Consider the following 16821-nt stretch of genomic DNA (forward strand, 5'->3'; position numbering starts at 1 on the left):
GCAATGCAGCCTGATGCTGTGGGAAGGGGCGGTCTGTGATCTCAACGGGTGGCCTATCCCCGGATGTGGCCCCTGACGCTGAAACACTGAAAGTGGGAGTATCACCAACGCCGCTCCTTATTGGCGTTTTAGGTACAGGGCCACATGGACGGGTCTCACCCCCCGTGGCGCTGATATTTGCTTCAAACCCCGACTCTGTGTGCAATGACATTTCCAGCTCCTTGGCCTCCCTATTTCGCCTCTCCCGTGCCATCTCAGCACGACGCTGGCCTGAAGCAACCTTAGTGTTCGAGGTCACAAACTCTGAGTGATAGAAAATTCATCTTGTACTTGGAGTGCTTACGGCTCTTCCTCTGTGCAATACGGTTCTGCATCCGCCTCCGGGCCAAGATCTCGGACGCCGTCTGGGCTCCTTCCGGCTCAGCTGCTGCCGGCTGGTCCATTGTATCGTTTTTTCACCAGCGGATCTGGTGATAGTCAGTTGTTAGCGAGGGGCATTGTCAAACAGCCATGCCTGTGCTGTCGGAGTTGTATATAGTCCCTAAATAGCCAGGATGCCACCAGACGATATTTAGCTGGTGGTAGGTGCTGCGTTATACGCAATACTATTTTCTTAGGAGAGCACGCCCCGCATATAGGATTAGGATCCCTATCAGCTGACCACCCCCTTGGGTGACCTTCCTTTTCCATCAGATTCCTTACACTGAATGTAAGGATCGTATGCTTACAGCGGTCCACGGTTTTTCGTCACGAAGCGTGCCTCTAACAAATTGAAAGGCATATGCATGTTCCACACTACTAGCTGAACGAAATACTACTGAGTTGGTGTGTTGGATTTGAGTAAAATCAAACTTCAAGTATAGCGTTCCCGGCGGTGCTCCCTAAATATGCGATGTCGCCATCTACTACGGATCTCTTTCGAAGACGTCGGCATCGGCGCCGGTGATCATAAATCTACCAATCATCACAATAGTCTTTTAACGGATGTTGCATCCGTATGATGGGTGGCAGCTCCATGAGCGCCGGCGTTGGCACATCAGTGCAACACACCAATGTACCGGATATTGCCTACCTAGGGTTAGATTCAACCCAGTTGGTGGCACCTAGATCCTGGGCACATCACTCAGGGATGCCATCTCAAGCGTCTATCTTCTGTTTCATGATCGGCGCAACGCCATGTGTTCTCGGAACAACCCCCGTATCTCATCTACAGTCCAATCCCTTGCATGCTGTGGTAAGCGCCAAGAACGTAACCTAACAGATCAAACCAATGATCGTTACATGATAAAGCCTCGCTCGCTTACCTACTCAGTAGGAACTCATTGATATGGACTAACTATTACCCCGCAACGCTGCGGTCAGCTATCTCAGATAGATAAAAGTACGAAGCATTGACGGGGTGTTATTGGCCCGGCGAAACATCAGCTTATCTGCAGGTAATCCTTCGGTGAGAATCCAGACCGTTGATAAGAACTCGACCCAATCTACAAGTACTACAGATTATCAATACCATAGCTCAATCGATAGAGCAGAGAATCAGGGAACATAAACAATACTCATGATCCTCTACACTGCCAACATTACTTCCCAAGAGAAGCCTCGCTTATTTTAGGTACCAGTTTGTTCCGCAACCCAACAAATTTATGTTTGCCAATAAGGGGCGAACCGACCGGAAGCTATGTCATGGTTATCAATGATCAATTCCATACTAACATATCCCCTTATATCCCCTTTCCCAACACCATCTCCAGAGGGCTGTGGATAGTTGGCCGTATCCCCTTCATCAGACCCATGCACACCCAGCCTGGCCGCTCCAGCAGTAACATATGCCTTCTGGACAGTGAAGCACCAGACTATCATCGGCCTCGCTATACCAGCTGCATCCGTCGGGGAACTTGCTGCCCTTCTTATAAAGCCCCTCGCAAGGTACACGCTTGGTCAAGCTACCCTCGTTGCGGACGTCGCTATCAGCAATTGGGCTGGCCAGGGCCAGAGCGGACATGAAAACCAAGTAGAGGGTCAGATGCATGGTGATAGTGTGAAAAGCTTGTACTGGTTAAACATTAATAAGGTGTCTTTCCAAGCTAGAGTCAGGGTATATATGCACCTACTTGAATGGGAGTGTTTTGTCTGACAATTATGAGTTGACGACACAGGAAATTATGTCTCAACGAAGGTTCAATGTTTCGAGGTGTTCATTTATATACCACTCTTGTTTTGTACAAGTTACTGGATGGGGAAGCCATGCTGGATAGGGGAGGTGAAAAACTCTTGCATAATGTACACGGACACGTCTTACACCCCCAAATACCGGGCTCGTAGAAAGGGTTGTCAGCTGACATAGCCGACCAGACAAGTAAGAACGGTAGAACGGTATTTCTATCTTCGGTCAGACTGTGGTGGAAGACGCCATACGCGGAAGAATCATCAAGTTGTGTCCGGCACCCCTTTCTGACTGGGAAACCCCATGGCGGTGAGAGATCCGGTTATGGGTGAAGCCGATGCTGACCAGTCGTGCCAAGCACTCGCTTTATGGCAACATTCCCAAGATTCTGGATATTGGGCTGGTCACGCTCTATCTGGTCTAGCCTGCCAAGGGCTTACGGCTCTTGGGCGTGCTGCGGGACGCGTTCGTCTGGCCCGACGCGCGGCATGTGGTCGAAAACGGAACGACACTTAGCTTACTGACCTATCCCTTAGTAGTCTCTCGCGGAGTTCATTTGGTCCAACAAGAGCCTTTCGTCCACAAGTTCTCGACTGATGCTGGGTTCCGTCCTGAAAGCAGTCTTGCGGTTGCTGCCGAGCCAGGTGAAATTAACCACGCAGTTCTTGAGCCCAGTCACAAGAGAAAAGCTCGCTACCAAACGGGGGCCTGATAGGACCACTGGAAAGTGCAAGCTGGAATGCTGCGCCTGTTTCATGGCGCTGAGTCAGTGGCTTGACCTTGGCCTGGCCGGCACCCGAGGCACCGCCCCTTACTACGATCGTGGTATGACATTGGTTTGGGATGAAATAGTTGTGTCGGTTATGTAGGTGAGAGAACACTGGGAGCGTGGTGATCCTTGTTTTGCTACTTGCCAGACGATTTGCATCCGATGGGATCTAAACACTTGAGTTGGTAGGTTAGGAATTGGGATACAGGAAGAAGGGATCGGATCCAAAGACACCCCCTTCTTTAGCAGTGCTAAGTTGATGTTTCTCCAAACTCGTCGTGCCCGGCGAATCCCATATTCGTTGAACCATCCACTATCATTATCTCAGCAAGTCAACTACTATGTGAAGTTCGGATTTGGTCGCTACACGCGATCCACGCTGCCGCTGAAGGTGGAAAACAGCGATTCCCAGACTGAAATCCATGTTCAGAAAAAGGCTGTTTCTATTTTGGAAGGGCAGCCGTGGTTTCAGACGGAAAAGAAAAGAAAGTCCACTTTGAGTCTTCAGCCCGCTTGGTGGCTGTCCAGCCTGCTGCAATACGAACACTACTCGCCAGAGAACAGCGGCTAGAGCATATCAAGAATGGAATAGCGCAATGCAGGGCGGCCCTGAAACCCTCCTGCCGTGGCGTCCACGGTTCAGCTGTTTGTATGCGATCCTCACGCCCGTAGACTATTGGGCTTGGCTTAGCCGGCAAGAAACAACTTCAGCTGCAGGTTTGTGATTTTTCTTCTTCCAGTTCATCGTCTTTAGAGTTGGAAATAGACAGAAAGTCGCAAGCTCGGGCTCTTATTAGATCGAAGGACCCCGCATGAGGTCTGCGATGTGAACATGTCTTTGACCAAACGACATATGCCCACGATCCGTATCCAGCTCAGTCAGACCCTACATAGCAACAATTACGATACACCTTTCTGATTGATCGACCTTGTGCGGATCTTACTTTAGTCGACGAAAGAAAAACGCCTACTCAAGTCAAATCCCCTACCACCTACCTAAATCGGCAACTTTATGTACGGAGTGCCTTCTTTCGGTTGGCTTCCAATCCAAAATGACGCCGGGCCGATGGGGTCGCGTTGTCGGCCAACGAGATGCCTGGACATATACCCCATTAGATGCGCACGAGGACCCTCCAGGTGCCAGGTTCGAGCCCATCCCGCGCCCACCGGGATACCCAGCCCTGGATTTTCGACCGCGAATGCTGAAAAGGGGTGTGCTATTCACCATGGGGCTCATCCACCTCGGCGTCCTCGGCGTACTCATCGCGCTGCTGAGGTGCTCCGGACCAGACCGAGCCTATATTAGCAACAACATCAACGTGTACATGATCGCTCGCTACGGCCCGTCGGTCATCGGCACTTTGACCACGTCTTTGGTCCGAACGACCGTCAGAGACCTACAACGCATGTATCCATACATCCAGATGGCCGATGACGGATCCGGGCGGCGTGGAGGCAGTCGGGCCTCGACCACGATAGCCTATCCCTTCTGGGCGGGGCCCTTGTACAGGTTTGATTGGTTCTCGATGGGCCTCGTGTTTACTTCATTTGCCTCCCTGCAGGTCGCCTTCAAGGCCAATTTGTTGCAGGTGCACGAGTCGGAGCAAGGCTGGATCGTACAAGTCAGCACCATCATCACGTACATCCTGCTGGTCATGTACGGCATCCAGGTCGTCTTCTTCGTCTCAGCCATCAAGTGGCTCTGGAGCCGCGAGACCGGCATCCGCAGCGGTTGGGACCCGACCAACCTCGCCGACACCATCGCGCTATTTTCGCACTTCAACGTGCCCCTGTCGATCATCGAGCCGTCGGTTACCAGGTGCAACGCGGCGCGGCTCCTGCATAACCACAATTTCCGGCTGGGCTACTGGGAGGTCACTCTCCAAAACAATACCAAGAGTGTTGTTTATGGCATCCGTAGCGTGGGCCAGGTCCGCCACAAAACCGTCAAACTCACGAATTTCAGGTCGCACGCGCGCTATCGGCCGGACACGCCGTACAACCAGATTCCCATGTTGCACATAATACCTTGCGCCATCTGTGCCATTGGCGGCGCCATTTGCCTGGCTGGTTTTATCTACATTGCTGCTTCCGGACTTTTCTTGCGGCAATTCTTGATCCGGGACGGCAAGTTCACCTTCGTCACCGGCACATTGGTAAATCACGCCAACAACACCAACGTCACCGCGGACCTGCGCCTCAACCAAGCCATCTCGTCGGATGTCGTCAGCAGCGATGGAATCAGCTCCAACCTTATCCTTTGGAGCGTCACATTGCGGTCCTTGCCCATGTTCGTCATCGGCATGGCGGTCGGCCAACTCGCCATCTATGACTATCATCACCGTTGGTCTCAGCCCCTGTTGAACATGTATCAGGGGCTGGCGGCCGCGGAGCGAACGCTGCTGCTCGATTACTTGACGCCGTCTACACTGGGCGTCTTGACCCGAGCGTGGGAAAACGGCGAGTGGAAGGTTTTCTATTACTCGTTGCTGAACGTTCTGATACCGCTTTGGCGTCTCTTGCCCGTGGGCATCCTCAGCATGGTCAACATCACGTCGGGGACCGTCTGTGAATTCTCTCCCATATTTCTGATCGCTACCATCATCATGCTAGCCGTCGTACTCGTATCCCAAGCCTCGGCATGGTGTAGCCGGACGAGGCTGTTCCCCGGGGCGGCACGAGCCTGCTAGACGTCTGGCTCCTGTGCTTCCGGAGCCGTCTCGTGCAGAACCCCGAGTTCTCCGAGTGCGGGCCACTGTGGACCAAAGAAGACCTCTCTTCGACTTTGCGCCTCCGCCACGACAAGTACCTTTTCGGGGCCATCTCGGGGCTGGAGGAGGACGACCACAGGATGGGATTCGACATTGCCGAGCTAAGGAGAGAGAGCTTCTGGACGGAATTTGTCTTCTACGTCGACCCCCGCACACACCAGCTGAGTCAGAGCCGTCACCGCGTGGACGCCAAAAGCAAGGAGGGGAAAAGCAACGCGAATGAGAAGGACATACTTCTACACAATTATTATACTACCCGGGAGGAGCCCATCAACTTGAGGCGCAGGTTTGAGGATGAGTTTGAACGGCGATACTTTGAAAGGACTGGACGGCGGGTCGGCATGTATTAGGCGTCGGGTACAACAGTGGGAGCGCTGACGCGTGCTGGTATTTGATGGTAGCTTAGGTGTATAGGGTAGCTTCGTAGTGTATTAGTAGTTCTTGAACTGGATAGAATGTATAAAAGCTTTATAGTATAATCACTACCCAGACCACGGGGTACGATCAATGGAATTCCGGGCTCAAACTTCCGTGGTATCTTCCAATCTCCCCAATACGTCGGCCCAAACCGCACCAATGTCATGCCTGTAGATCCAAGCCATATCTTCACCCCCATCCGTGATGATCTTACTCCTCACCCGATCGTCATACGACGCCTCCCCGCCCAACTCTTCCAGCCTCGCCCTCCGCACCTCCGCCTGCCGCGCCAAGTGCGCGTACATCCGCGAGTAGTACGGCCTCCGCACCCGCTCGAACAGCGGCAGCGCCCGGCCCAGATCGTTCCGGCAGTGCTCCAGCGCCCGCGCCAGGACCCACCCGTCCTCCATCGCGAACCCGGCGCCGGACCCGAACGCGCCCGACAGCGCGTGCGACGCGTCCCCGACCAGCGCCACCCGGCCGTCCCACGCCGTCAGCCGCGCGAGCTCCGGCCCCGCAAACGCCGCGAACTCGCGCCACCCGCCCTCGGGCACGCGCCGCAGCGCCTCGCGGACGCCCGGCAGCATGTCGCCGAAGTGCGCCTCGACGTGCGCGTTGGTGACGCAGATGCCCCAGCTCACCTTTTGGCCCGCGGCGGCGCCGCGCCTGCGTGGCCGGGTCGTGGTACGCGCGCGCCGCGATCTCCCAGAGGCCCTCGCCGACGGGCGAGAAGTAGACGTGCGTCGTGGGGGTGTGCCACCAGCCCGTGAGCCGGAAGCGGGGGTCGAGGTCTTGGATGGTTTGGATGGGGAGCAGGGTCCGCCAGATCGTGGTGCCGGTGAAGGCGATGGAGTAGTCGGGCCAGGCGGCGTCGCGGACGGCGGAGCGGATGCCGTCGGCGCCGATGACGAGGTCGGCGCGGGCGGTGGTATTGTCTTTGAAGTGAAGTTCCAAGCCTTCGTCTCCTGCGTCGACTAATTTGGATAGCTTCTTCGAGAGCTGGATGGTCCCTGGTGGAACGTGGGCCAGCAAGGCGGATTGCAGTGCGGTTCTCTGCGTACGAATGGTCGGCCTCTTCATGGATGGATCAGGGGTTCTTTCCCGGCGATGAAGCTCTTCGCCTGAGCGACCGTTCCTACAAATTGGAATGTGTGAAAAGAATACTCGTGAGGGACCATATTCACTTATACTCACATATTCAAGACAGTCCATTCCGGGTGGCCGGTGGTCAGTGAATCGGCTACCCCCAGAAGTTCCAAAACCTTCCAGGAATTTGTCCCAATATTGATCCCCGCGCCGACTTCGCGCAAGATACTGGCTTGCTCATACAGCTTGACGTCGACATTCGGTATCTTGAATAGGGCAATGGCCGTAGCGAGCCCGCCGGGACCGCCACCAACAATGGCTACACGGAGTACTGGCGCATCCACCGTCATGACGGTATCTGTGAGTCCCACCCGAAAGAAGATCTCTTAGTACACTCGCAATACATATATTCTGTTGCTATGGGGGTACATATTGTCATATCAAGAGGTTGTGCCTTATCGCGAAGTCGTCACCTATCACGTGAATGACGTGCGAGCAACATGCCGGTGTTATCTCCACCTTGATCATTCATCACTTACAAATACACACTTTCGAGATCGTAAGATCTTTTGAAATGCGCCATGAGTCTAGTAATGCATGTTTACTATGTGCTTTCAACTGTCCTAAGGTAAGCTTTCGGGTCCGTACACTGGGTGGGCTGAAATAGGGGTAACCCGTAGCTACTCAAATTGGATAGCATGTAACCATGACGCGACGAACACCAAGACCTAGCATTGCCCATGAACATAATAAATAGATATATATAGTACCAAACGATCTATAGTCTAATAAATCATGATTTGTATCAATGGGTTTCTAGGCAAGTGTGGGTTTGAGGGTGTAAGTGGTTGTATTGCGGGGTGGAAATCGCCGGTTGCCGCATCGTTGCACTTGATGCAGTCATTTCCCCGCCCAATACAGGGAGGGTAAACGGCCTATCACTAACCTTACATCCCCAACTGGGCTCTGGACTTGCCTTTGCGGCCATGAAGTCGAACAAAGTAGTCTCCCAAATTCCACCGCCTCCAATCTGACGTGTACGGTGTCAGGGCTGCCACGTTAAACGACAACGGCCTTGTCGAGGCGCCAATCACATCCATTGGTCTCCCTGTCGATTGTTAATGATTGCCCAAATCAGCTCTCGCAAGTCGGCCGATGCGAGACATTGGGGCGTAGTGAAAGCAAACTTACGGATGTTGCCGGCCCCACCGATGCCGTAGCCCCTTAATTGCGTATCCCGTTCCCGTAACTCGCTGTCTTCCTCGTCATCATCCTCTATATCCAAGCTCCACCTGCTCGTGGGTGCAGCTGTAGCTCTTGCCGTTGCCGCCCCTGTCCAGTTTACTCTCGCGCCCGACCGCGGTCGTTGTGTTCTTGACCCGAGCGCTTTATTGCCGCCGCTGCCGCCGATCCCTGCATCCGATCGAGTAGCCAGAGAGGGCGAGAGATGATGGCCAGGCGCTGTGGTGCTGTTGGGCAGCGATGGTTGGGGAAGATTCGCCACTGACACGCTGCGTACAAGTGCCAACTGGCCTTGGATCCGGACGCGGTGTTGCAACCGGCTTCGCCTGCACCGCGGCGGCGGCTGGAGGAGACGGCTGGTGTCGTGATCGAGGGCCGCTAGCGGGATTCCGAAATCGCTGCTGTAGCCGTAGCTGTCTTCATCATTATTTTCGGCACCAAAATCAAGGCTAGGTGCTCGCTGTAGTAAGGATCCTCGGTTGGGGAGGTAGGTTGTATCGTGTTCGAACAGAGGCGGAAGTGGCGCCGCTGGGGTGTGGGCGTGAGAGCGCATTCCGGTAGGAAAAAAGAAAAAAGAAGAAAAAAGAAGAGTTAGTTTTCTAGAAGATCCTAGCAAATAGTTCAGCGATTGTGCGTGCAGCGAGAAAGTTGCAGTTTGGGAATGAAAAGATGGAATTATTTATCATAACTACGACCGATGTGGTGCGATACGTCCAATGATTCCAGTGCTCCTGAAGGAGACAGAACATGCAGAACATAAATCATGTACATCAGGAAAAGGAGTTTGCTGTGGCACGGAGTCAACCGTTGCAACATCCAATCGACCATACCAACCCATCTTGGCGCGGGCGGGAGTACGGGAATCGTCTTCCTTTGCGATTCCAGGTTGCATCCCGACTTGTCAGGTCAATCCTACTCTCTTCTCAGGTGTAAAGTATGCGTTCAGCTATCGGGTTACATCATCTCGTAACTCCCATGAAACGAAACAGATGTTGAGATAACGGCAAATGTTTCAGGTACAGTATGTACGTACATTGGACGCAGTGCAGCCAGAACTGAAGCCACTAGCGACGGCTACCCCGCGGGAACTAAGGACGATCCCACTGGAAGGTTGCATCACCGCAACCACTAGTCTTTTCTAATGAACGTTGAATTAAGGTGGTATTCATCGTCAAATCCTAGGTACTTTTCACAGACGAGTGTCCTGAACAAGACTGAACGTGGCCTTGATGCCCAAATGATCCGTGACCCAAGCCTTTTCAAAGCCGAGCTGTAACACCTTGGCCCTCTGCTCCTGCTTGTCCTCGCCGACCACGACATCAGCCCCGATTCGCTCAAAGCCCTGCAGCTTGATCCCGGCGCCGCAGAAGAACGCCTTATCCATGCGCGAGAGGCCAAACCGCTCTCGCGCCGCCGGGTGCGCCTGCTGTCCCCACGTCATTCCCTCCGCTGCGCCCTCGCGGCCCCCGGACTCCAAGTAGGCGTCCTTGAGGCCGTTATCCGAGTGCAAAGTGGCGTCAAACGGCAGGATGGCATTGAAGTCGCCCGCAATGACGGCGCCCGCGAGCTCTTCTGTAATGGGCAGATACCGGGCCGCGACGCGCATCTGTTCGGGGCGCCGCGGCGGGTCGAGCGCCAGCGACTCGAGGTGCGAGTTGCCGAAGCGGACCGACCTGGGCGCAATGGCGGGCGCCGTGACGTCGACGAAGAGCGCGTCCCGCTCGAACTGCGTCGCGGCGTAGTGGACGCGGAAGCAGGCCGCGACGGTCAGGCGGCGGTCGACCAGGGTCGTGGTGCCGTACATGCCCGAGGCCCAGGCGGAGCTGTCCAGGTCGGTCATGTGGAACCCGCTGCGGATCCAGGGCTGCTGGCTGATGGTGATGAGGTCCGACGGCGTGGTTTCTTGCAGGTTGATGAGGACGGCTGTGGTCGCGGGCAATTGGGACGTGAGGCCCTCGAGGTGAGCCAATGCGGCGCCCATGCGCGCTTCGGCGCAGGGGAGCATGAAGTCGATGTTCCAGCTGTAGTGGGCGATGGCGGTGATCCCCGCGGATCGCGCCTCAATGTTGGCGGGCGGCGGTGCTGGCTCTGTCTTGATGGGCTGCCAGATTTCGGTCTCCGCGTCCCACGTATAGTAGGCTTGAGGCCATGGCCCATCCAGTTTCCAGGGGACGAGCTCAGATGGCTTCTTCTGAACCCCAGACTGCTGGATAGCTTTTTGCATCAGCTCCTCCATGGTTGACTTCGCGTTCTTGGTATTGGAAGAGGGTCTGCTTCTCAGCGGCGGATGCTAATCAACATGCAACAACGAGCATCAAGTCTAGTTGGTAATGGATGAAGGCCGGGTCACAGAGTAGTTGAACGCGGCAGCTCGATTGCGGTCTCCTTACTTAAGCCCAGCATTTACTGGATCCGTTGGGTCCATCGTTGATGAGCTGCAGCCAACTGCAGATTGTGGGGCACAAAAGCCCCACGATAGCGCCAACATTGAACCCCGGTCGGTGTAAGGGACTGCGCAACACAACCGAACATCAGGTCATACTGAGCTAACAATGCTTCCGATACTTGCTTTCTAGATGGTCCGTATCCGATCTTGGATGTCGTAGCCTTGCAAGATCTTAGGGATGGCGCCATGGGTTCGAATGGCGGATTGCCGGCTGATCTTGAGCTATCTATGCCATGCCCCACTATCCATTCTTTCAAGCCTACCTTATTTTAGTTGACCGCATTCCTGGTATTTCCCAGGTTATCAATATATTGACTGACTCTACCTGGAAAGGATCCCTTTTTAGCTGTTCGCCCCGTTCCCATTTCGCGACAACGCAGCAAAGACAATATATCCCCTTCCTGGGAGAGAGTGGGACGGAATAAATCTTCTCGTTACTTAGATACCCCTTAGGCAAGTAATGGTTGCAAAGGACTGCGAGCTGGCTTTGACGGTCGCCATTGCGGAGGATCCGGTTTTGGGGGTTCCCCGTATCGAAACATTCGACACAAGTGACCCAATTTACAACTTGAACTTGGCGCCTGATAGGCTACTTAGGTACATAGTCACGATCATAGGAGATTTGGGCAGAGTTCGGCAGTGTGGGATTATCGCTCAAACTCGGAAGCCTTCGTTAATCAGCCTAGTGACCCCTTATGTTCCCCACAGGATCAACAATGGCAGAATTAATGTGTACCAACTACTGAAAATGATACCCTGGAGTGCATGGCTATCTGGGATGGAGATACCTGCCGTGGGGGGTGTGGCAGGGGCAGGGGCAGTGGTCTTGAGAGCTAATATGTGTACGTGCTTTGGATTATTGTTCGCATTACCTGGTGACTCATAATAGAAGTTGGCAATGCATATTTGGAGAGGGTTACATTTGCAGGCAGCAACGGGATAGAATCGATTCGATTCAGCCTACAGCTGGTTACCAAGTCCCCTTACTGCGTAGATTCGTTGGAGTCATGTTGCATCAAGCCTTACAATCACCGGGCGTATTCTCACGCCACCCTTGTGAAACACACCTTCAGTGGGTTTCCAATAGGGCCGTGACTCCCCTGCACATTTCCCTATCGCATTTGGAGGCTGACGTGGGTGTAACTAAAAAAGGGGTTGGCACATTGATTCGTAGGGAGTCTGAGTGATTTTGTTGCGTACCCTATTTACATCCTCGAGTTTAAATAATTAGTATAGCCCGCTCAAAACTGAGGAAAGACTTGTACATCAGTGAAAATTGCCAGCGTGACTACTCTCATGGCGTTGCAGTACCAATTCGGTGTTGTTGAGGCCAGTGAGACCTTCCGCAAAGCTGTAGTAGAGCTCTTGAAGGCCTGCTCAGCGGAGGATATCCAGCCTCTCGTGTTTGAAACGCTTGAAGCCTTCGGACATTGGCTCATGGTCGACCCTACCCGCCTATCCGACGGAGAAAAGGCTCTCCTCGGTGTTCCCAACAGTCAGCGCCAATTCCACGATGTCATCGTTGGCCATCAAGGGCAGCTACTTCCCAAGATTGTTCGCGAGAACATGCACCTTACAGCCGCCTTCATCTTCATCGCTGGTTGCACCGTCCTTAACGCTCAAAGAACTGGCAATCTTATACACGAAGTCATGAGACTCCAAAGCAATATCTCCATTGCGCCGCATCAGGTCACACTGGTTGTTGAACGCATGAAGGGCTACAGAGACTACCTGACGCAGACGTCTCCATTTGATGTCTATGATTAAATAGCCCACGAGTATTGGACCCAAGCCGCCCGTCAGAATCTGCGCATCGATGACGTTTATCTCGACACCGACACTGCATACCTGGCCAAACTGGTCGTCAAGGTGTTTGACGCTTTGCAGAATGACGACAACGAGTACGTCTGTTTGAAAGGAAGTCGAACCGGGATTTGGCTGGCTGGCCTCCTTGTATGGCTACGACCGAATGATGTCGGTGTCTGGGTTCGAAAAGCACAGATATACCCGTGCCCGTTGTCAAACGAGCAGGTTAATCCAAATGGGATAAGGCTGTGCATTACCTTCACTGGACCCGATTCTCCCTCCAACGGCGTCTGGAAACTAGAAGAGTGGAAAACGATGCAGGGAGGCCCCTCTGTGGATCTTATCAGCATGTCCGATCTAACGCATGTTCCCAAGCAACTGGCTTCACCTGTTCAAACAGCCAGAATACAGATAGGAACACACCTAAAGCTGCAATTGGTCGAATCCACCTTGGCCTTGGACGCTATTGGGACTTGGGCAAATGCTCTCGTTGCTCTTGCGGTTGAAAAGGGGGAACTCGCCTACATTGGCAATTCCAGCTTGACAAGTCTACGGTCTGTGTGTACGGATTCATTCATCAATGCGTACGCAGATTCGATGAAGAGCTTCGGCTGGAAAGACATCGACAGCACCCGCGTGGACCGCATCATCCGCTGTCTGGCCGAGATCAGTGAACTCGAAGACAAGGAGACGAACATAGTTGCGAGCTCACTGGCTTGCTTGGAGAAGATGATGCGCTCGGCAGCAGACCTATATGAAAAGCAGTTTGGGTCATCGCCACTTAAGCTGACAGGTGAAAAGAACGAAGAGATTAGCATTGTGGAATTTGCTATACATCTTGCCACCGAAGCGCTTCTATTCAGTCTATGTGAAGAGCGTCCGGCGAGAGCCGTCTACCGCCTCCTTGAGCCGTTTCTCCTGTCGAGAAACGCCGACCCTCTCTTTGCCCTTGCATTTGGCGCGCCTCGGTATTCCATCTACGACAAGAAGGTACATAAAGGCCCCTGTACATACTGGGATCTCAGACAGAGCGTGATGCAAGCAATGATATCAGCGGCAGAAGATCCCGGTCAGTCCGACCTTGCAATCTGTGAGGATGGCTACGTTGCTTACCAGGGCGTGCTTGATCACGTCAACGAAGGAATACCTACCAACAAGCAAGTTGCGGGATCCATTCGCGTGTGCCCTGGTTGGCTGAAGCTCCGGGGAAGGAACAGCAACTACCGAAAGCTTGTGGAAGAGAGCGAACCCTCTCTGCTGAGTTCCCGGGTCGACGATTCGCGTACTTATCCAGTAGAGCTCCTATCTCCCATGGGTACTTTCCAAGGTATACCCGAGGTAGATTCTACCGACCGGCTTGGCATTTCTGTCAAGCATGTCGTGCGCGCATCTAACGAAGTAGCTGGTTCTCTTCAGATCCTGACCTACCTTTCTGAGCCTCACAACGACCCAGTCAATCCCGGGACTATATCAAGAATTTCTGCAAACTGGCAACTCTCGATTTGTGCTGCGATCTTTTCGCAGATCTGCGAAGATACCACGGTCCGAACCCCACAACTGCAGATTCTAGCGGACCGGTGGAACAAGAAGGGAGATCTGGGAGAGAATCTGCAATGGTGCCATGTTGGACGAGAAACACGTGGGGCCAAGTGCTGGATTACGACGACACACAAGAGCGAGGCTCTGCGCTTCTTCGAGGCGGGTAACTTGGCTTTCCGTGGCAATCCTGTCTTCATTCACCCGCCTACGGTGCCGCTCGTATACTGCATAAAAGAAGTCATGGAGAAATCCCAAAACGGTTGGGTTTTAATTGCCTGATTAACTCGTAGATAGACAAATACCGTGCGGAATACGCTTGTGGGACACCGGGGTGGTATCCTACGAGGCGATCGGATAACTATCTCTATCTTCCCTCGAATGCAAAGGCTATAATAGACACTGACGTCCGGTAGTTATAGACCTCATTGAGAAATTGTAGAGTTTTGCGCCTATGAAACTGCAATATAAAGCTCGTTATTGTCCATTCATGGTACTCTTACACCTGCATCGCCTTCTCGTCCGTCTCCACCTTCAGCGTATTAAGAACCGTTCCATGACTCCGCTTCTCCAAGCTCTTAGTGACAGGGTTCTTTGCCTCGAACACCTCAGCCAGCTCCTCGAGTGTGCGGTCTTTGGTCTCGGGGAAGAAGAAATACATAAACGCAGCCTCAAAAAGGTCCCAGAACAAAAACACCAAGTAAAAGTAATAACCGATGTGCTCGAAGGCGGGCCCACTCGAGTACTGGATCACGGTACTGGCCAGGCTGCTCGCGAGGTTACCGACCGCCGTGCCCTTGGCGCGCGTGACGGTCGGCAGGGTCTCGGCGATGTACATGCTCTGCAGCGGCGTCCAGCCGAAGGAGAAGACGATGCCGAAGATGAAGATCATGGCGACGGTGGCGTTGGCGGCGGACTTGTTGTCGGGCTGGTCGAGGGAGAGCTTGGAGGTGCCGGTGATGACGGCGAAGCAGCAGGAGCAGAAGATGATGCTGTAGATCAGGAGAGGTCTGCGGCCCAGGACGTCGGTCATTCTGGCGCCGAAGATGGCTCCTAGGAAGCAAAGGACCGGGTTGATGCCGTTGATCGCCAGGACCTTCTTCTCGTCCGTGATGCCGGCAGAACGTAACATGGTGGCCATGTAGTAGCTGCTCAAGCTGTTTCCGGAGATCTGGCCGAATACAGCCATGCCCAGAACACAGATAAGTCTCCGGCGTGCAGAGTGGGTGTTCCACAGCTCGTGGTAGTCCCACCACTTCCTGTCGCTTCCGTCCGTCTTGATCTGCTGGTTCATCTCGTTCATTTGCAACATGACGATAGGGTGGGCCGTGTCTTTATCACCGTGATACGTAGCCAACACCCTAGCAGCGTCGTCGTAGCGGTCACGCGCCATCAACCATCTCGGCGACTCGGGGAGGAACCAGACGAATATTAGCACGAATCCAGAGGTGATCATCTGGCACCACACGGGGATGCGCCATGCGTCGGGACGGTCGATATAGCTGCACCCGTACACAACCCAGCTGGCTATGATGGAGCCGATGTACCAGGTACAATTGTAGAGGCCGGTGATGGTTCCTCTCCAATTAGGATGGGCCATCTCACTGACGTAGCAAGGTGCTGAGACAGAACAGAAGGATACACCTGTGTGATGTCATTAACAAGACTGCCCAAGCAATTAGACGTCAACGCAGTAAAGACGACTCACCGAATCCAAGTACAAATCTTGCCCCTAGAAATCCGGCGCCGGTTGTTGTCGTGGCTTGTATACAGGTGCCAACGACAATCATGAGAGCACCAGCAAACATGCCAGCACGGCGGCCAAGAAAGTCGTTGGTAGGGCCAGTGAAGAAGACAGCGGCGACTGATCCGATGTTGTACATGGCAAAGACTATGCCGATTTCAGACCCTGCTTGCTGCCTATAGAGATGCCTGTGGTCAGCACTCGAGACTCTGGGAGGAGACAATTGGCATCATAAACTCACATGCCGAAGTAGGTATAGTAAGACTCCATTCCGTTCAGACCTCCCATGAGCGAACCATCGTACCCATTGAGACAACCGCACAGATAGGCGGGAGTCAATGCCAGGTAGAGGCGCAGCATGGAATGTGTCCAAGGCGAGAATTTCCTGGTTTCGACATCGTGGGAAAGCTGAACTACGGCGTCGACGTCGTGGTCGATCTGGGTAACACCCCTGGCTTTTCGTCGGCCATTTTAGTTAGAGGTGAAGCAGCACGGTGAAAACTCCAGGTGTAGCGACTGAGAGTAGGAAGATTGGATTAATGAGGTAAAGGTCCCTCACAGGAGAGCACGAGATTAGAAGTGCGTGAGCAGTGATATTAGCGACGGTCTTGCTGACCTAACAAAGTCTTGGGGGCATTTGTGTTTTCGGGACCAGATCCTCTTTTAAAGAAAACCTCCCGCTGACTGGCAGGATCCGGCGAGGTTCACAGTAAGCATTCGCATTCCGGGATATCTGATCTACAGTCTGATTGGACCCGGTGCATGCAACCGAAATCACCATATCTGGTGTAGATACATTTGCTACCGAGGCCGGCTACAGTAGCATTGGATGCGACCTGG

General features: G+C 53.6%; 8 protein-coding genes across 8 annotated transcripts; 3 read left to right on the top strand and 5 right to left on the bottom strand.

The window, feature by feature from the left end:
* Window positions 1-1783: 1783 nt before the first annotated feature.
* PG997_005768 (uncharacterized protein) lies at window positions 1784-2029 on the bottom strand (the record flags this gene model as incomplete). The annotated part of the gene is made up of 1 exon (XM_066810083.1): window positions 1784-2029. The coding sequence occupies one exon, from the start codon at window positions 2027-2029 to the stop codon at window positions 1784-1786; it is 246 nt and encodes an 81-aa protein (XP_066669006.1).
* A 1956-nt stretch (window positions 2030-3985) lies between these two features.
* PG997_005769 (uncharacterized protein) lies at window positions 3986-6054 on the top strand (the record flags this gene model as incomplete). Its single annotated transcript, XM_066810084.1, has 2 exons — window positions 3986-5497; window positions 5584-6054. 2 exons carry the CDS (start codon window positions 3986-3988, stop codon window positions 6052-6054), a joined length of 1983 nt encoding a protein of 660 aa, XP_066669007.1.
* A 171-nt stretch (window positions 6055-6225) lies between these two features.
* Window positions 6226-7557, bottom strand: PG997_005770 (uncharacterized protein; the record flags this gene model as incomplete). Its single annotated transcript, XM_066810085.1, has 3 exons — window positions 6226-6787; window positions 6810-7256; window positions 7316-7557. 3 exons carry the CDS (start codon window positions 7555-7557, stop codon window positions 6226-6228), a joined length of 1251 nt encoding a protein of 416 aa, XP_066669008.1.
* A 740-nt stretch (window positions 7558-8297) lies between these two features.
* PG997_005771 (uncharacterized protein) lies at window positions 8298-9002 on the bottom strand (the record flags this gene model as incomplete). Its single annotated transcript, XM_066810086.1, has 1 exon — window positions 8298-9002. The coding sequence occupies one exon, from the start codon at window positions 9000-9002 to the stop codon at window positions 8298-8300; it is 705 nt and encodes a 234-aa protein (XP_066669009.1).
* A 636-nt stretch (window positions 9003-9638) lies between these two features.
* On the bottom strand, window positions 9639-10685 carry PG997_005772 (uncharacterized protein; the record flags this gene model as incomplete). Its single annotated transcript, XM_066810087.1, has 1 exon — window positions 9639-10685. One exon carries the CDS (start codon window positions 10683-10685, stop codon window positions 9639-9641), a length of 1047 nt encoding a protein of 348 aa, XP_066669010.1.
* Window positions 10686-12191: 1506 nt separating this feature from the next.
* PG997_005773 (uncharacterized protein) lies at window positions 12192-12662 on the top strand (the record flags this gene model as incomplete). The annotated part of the gene is made up of 1 exon (XM_066810088.1): window positions 12192-12662. One exon carries the CDS (start codon window positions 12192-12194, stop codon window positions 12660-12662), a length of 471 nt encoding a protein of 156 aa, XP_066669011.1.
* Window positions 12663-13298: 636 nt separating this feature from the next.
* On the top strand, window positions 13299-14519 carry PG997_005774 (uncharacterized protein; the record flags this gene model as incomplete). Its single annotated transcript, XM_066810089.1, has 1 exon — window positions 13299-14519. One exon carries the CDS (start codon window positions 13299-13301, stop codon window positions 14517-14519), a length of 1221 nt encoding a protein of 406 aa, XP_066669012.1.
* A 217-nt stretch (window positions 14520-14736) lies between these two features.
* On the bottom strand, window positions 14737-16434 carry PG997_005775 (uncharacterized protein; the record flags this gene model as incomplete). Its single annotated transcript, XM_066810090.1, has 3 exons — window positions 14737-15881; window positions 15946-16157; window positions 16223-16434. Coding segments are annotated over 3 exons (1569 nt in total), but the record flags the coding sequence as incomplete, so codon positions are not given.
* Window positions 16435-16821: the final 387 nt, after the last annotated feature.

Source organism: Apiospora hydei (assembly GCF_038363865.1).
Source record: "Apiospora hydei strain CBS 114990 chromosome Unknown utg000005l_segment0_segment0, whole genome shotgun sequence".
Classification (NCBI taxonomy): domain Eukaryota; kingdom Fungi; phylum Ascomycota; class Sordariomycetes; order Amphisphaeriales; family Apiosporaceae; genus Apiospora; species Apiospora hydei.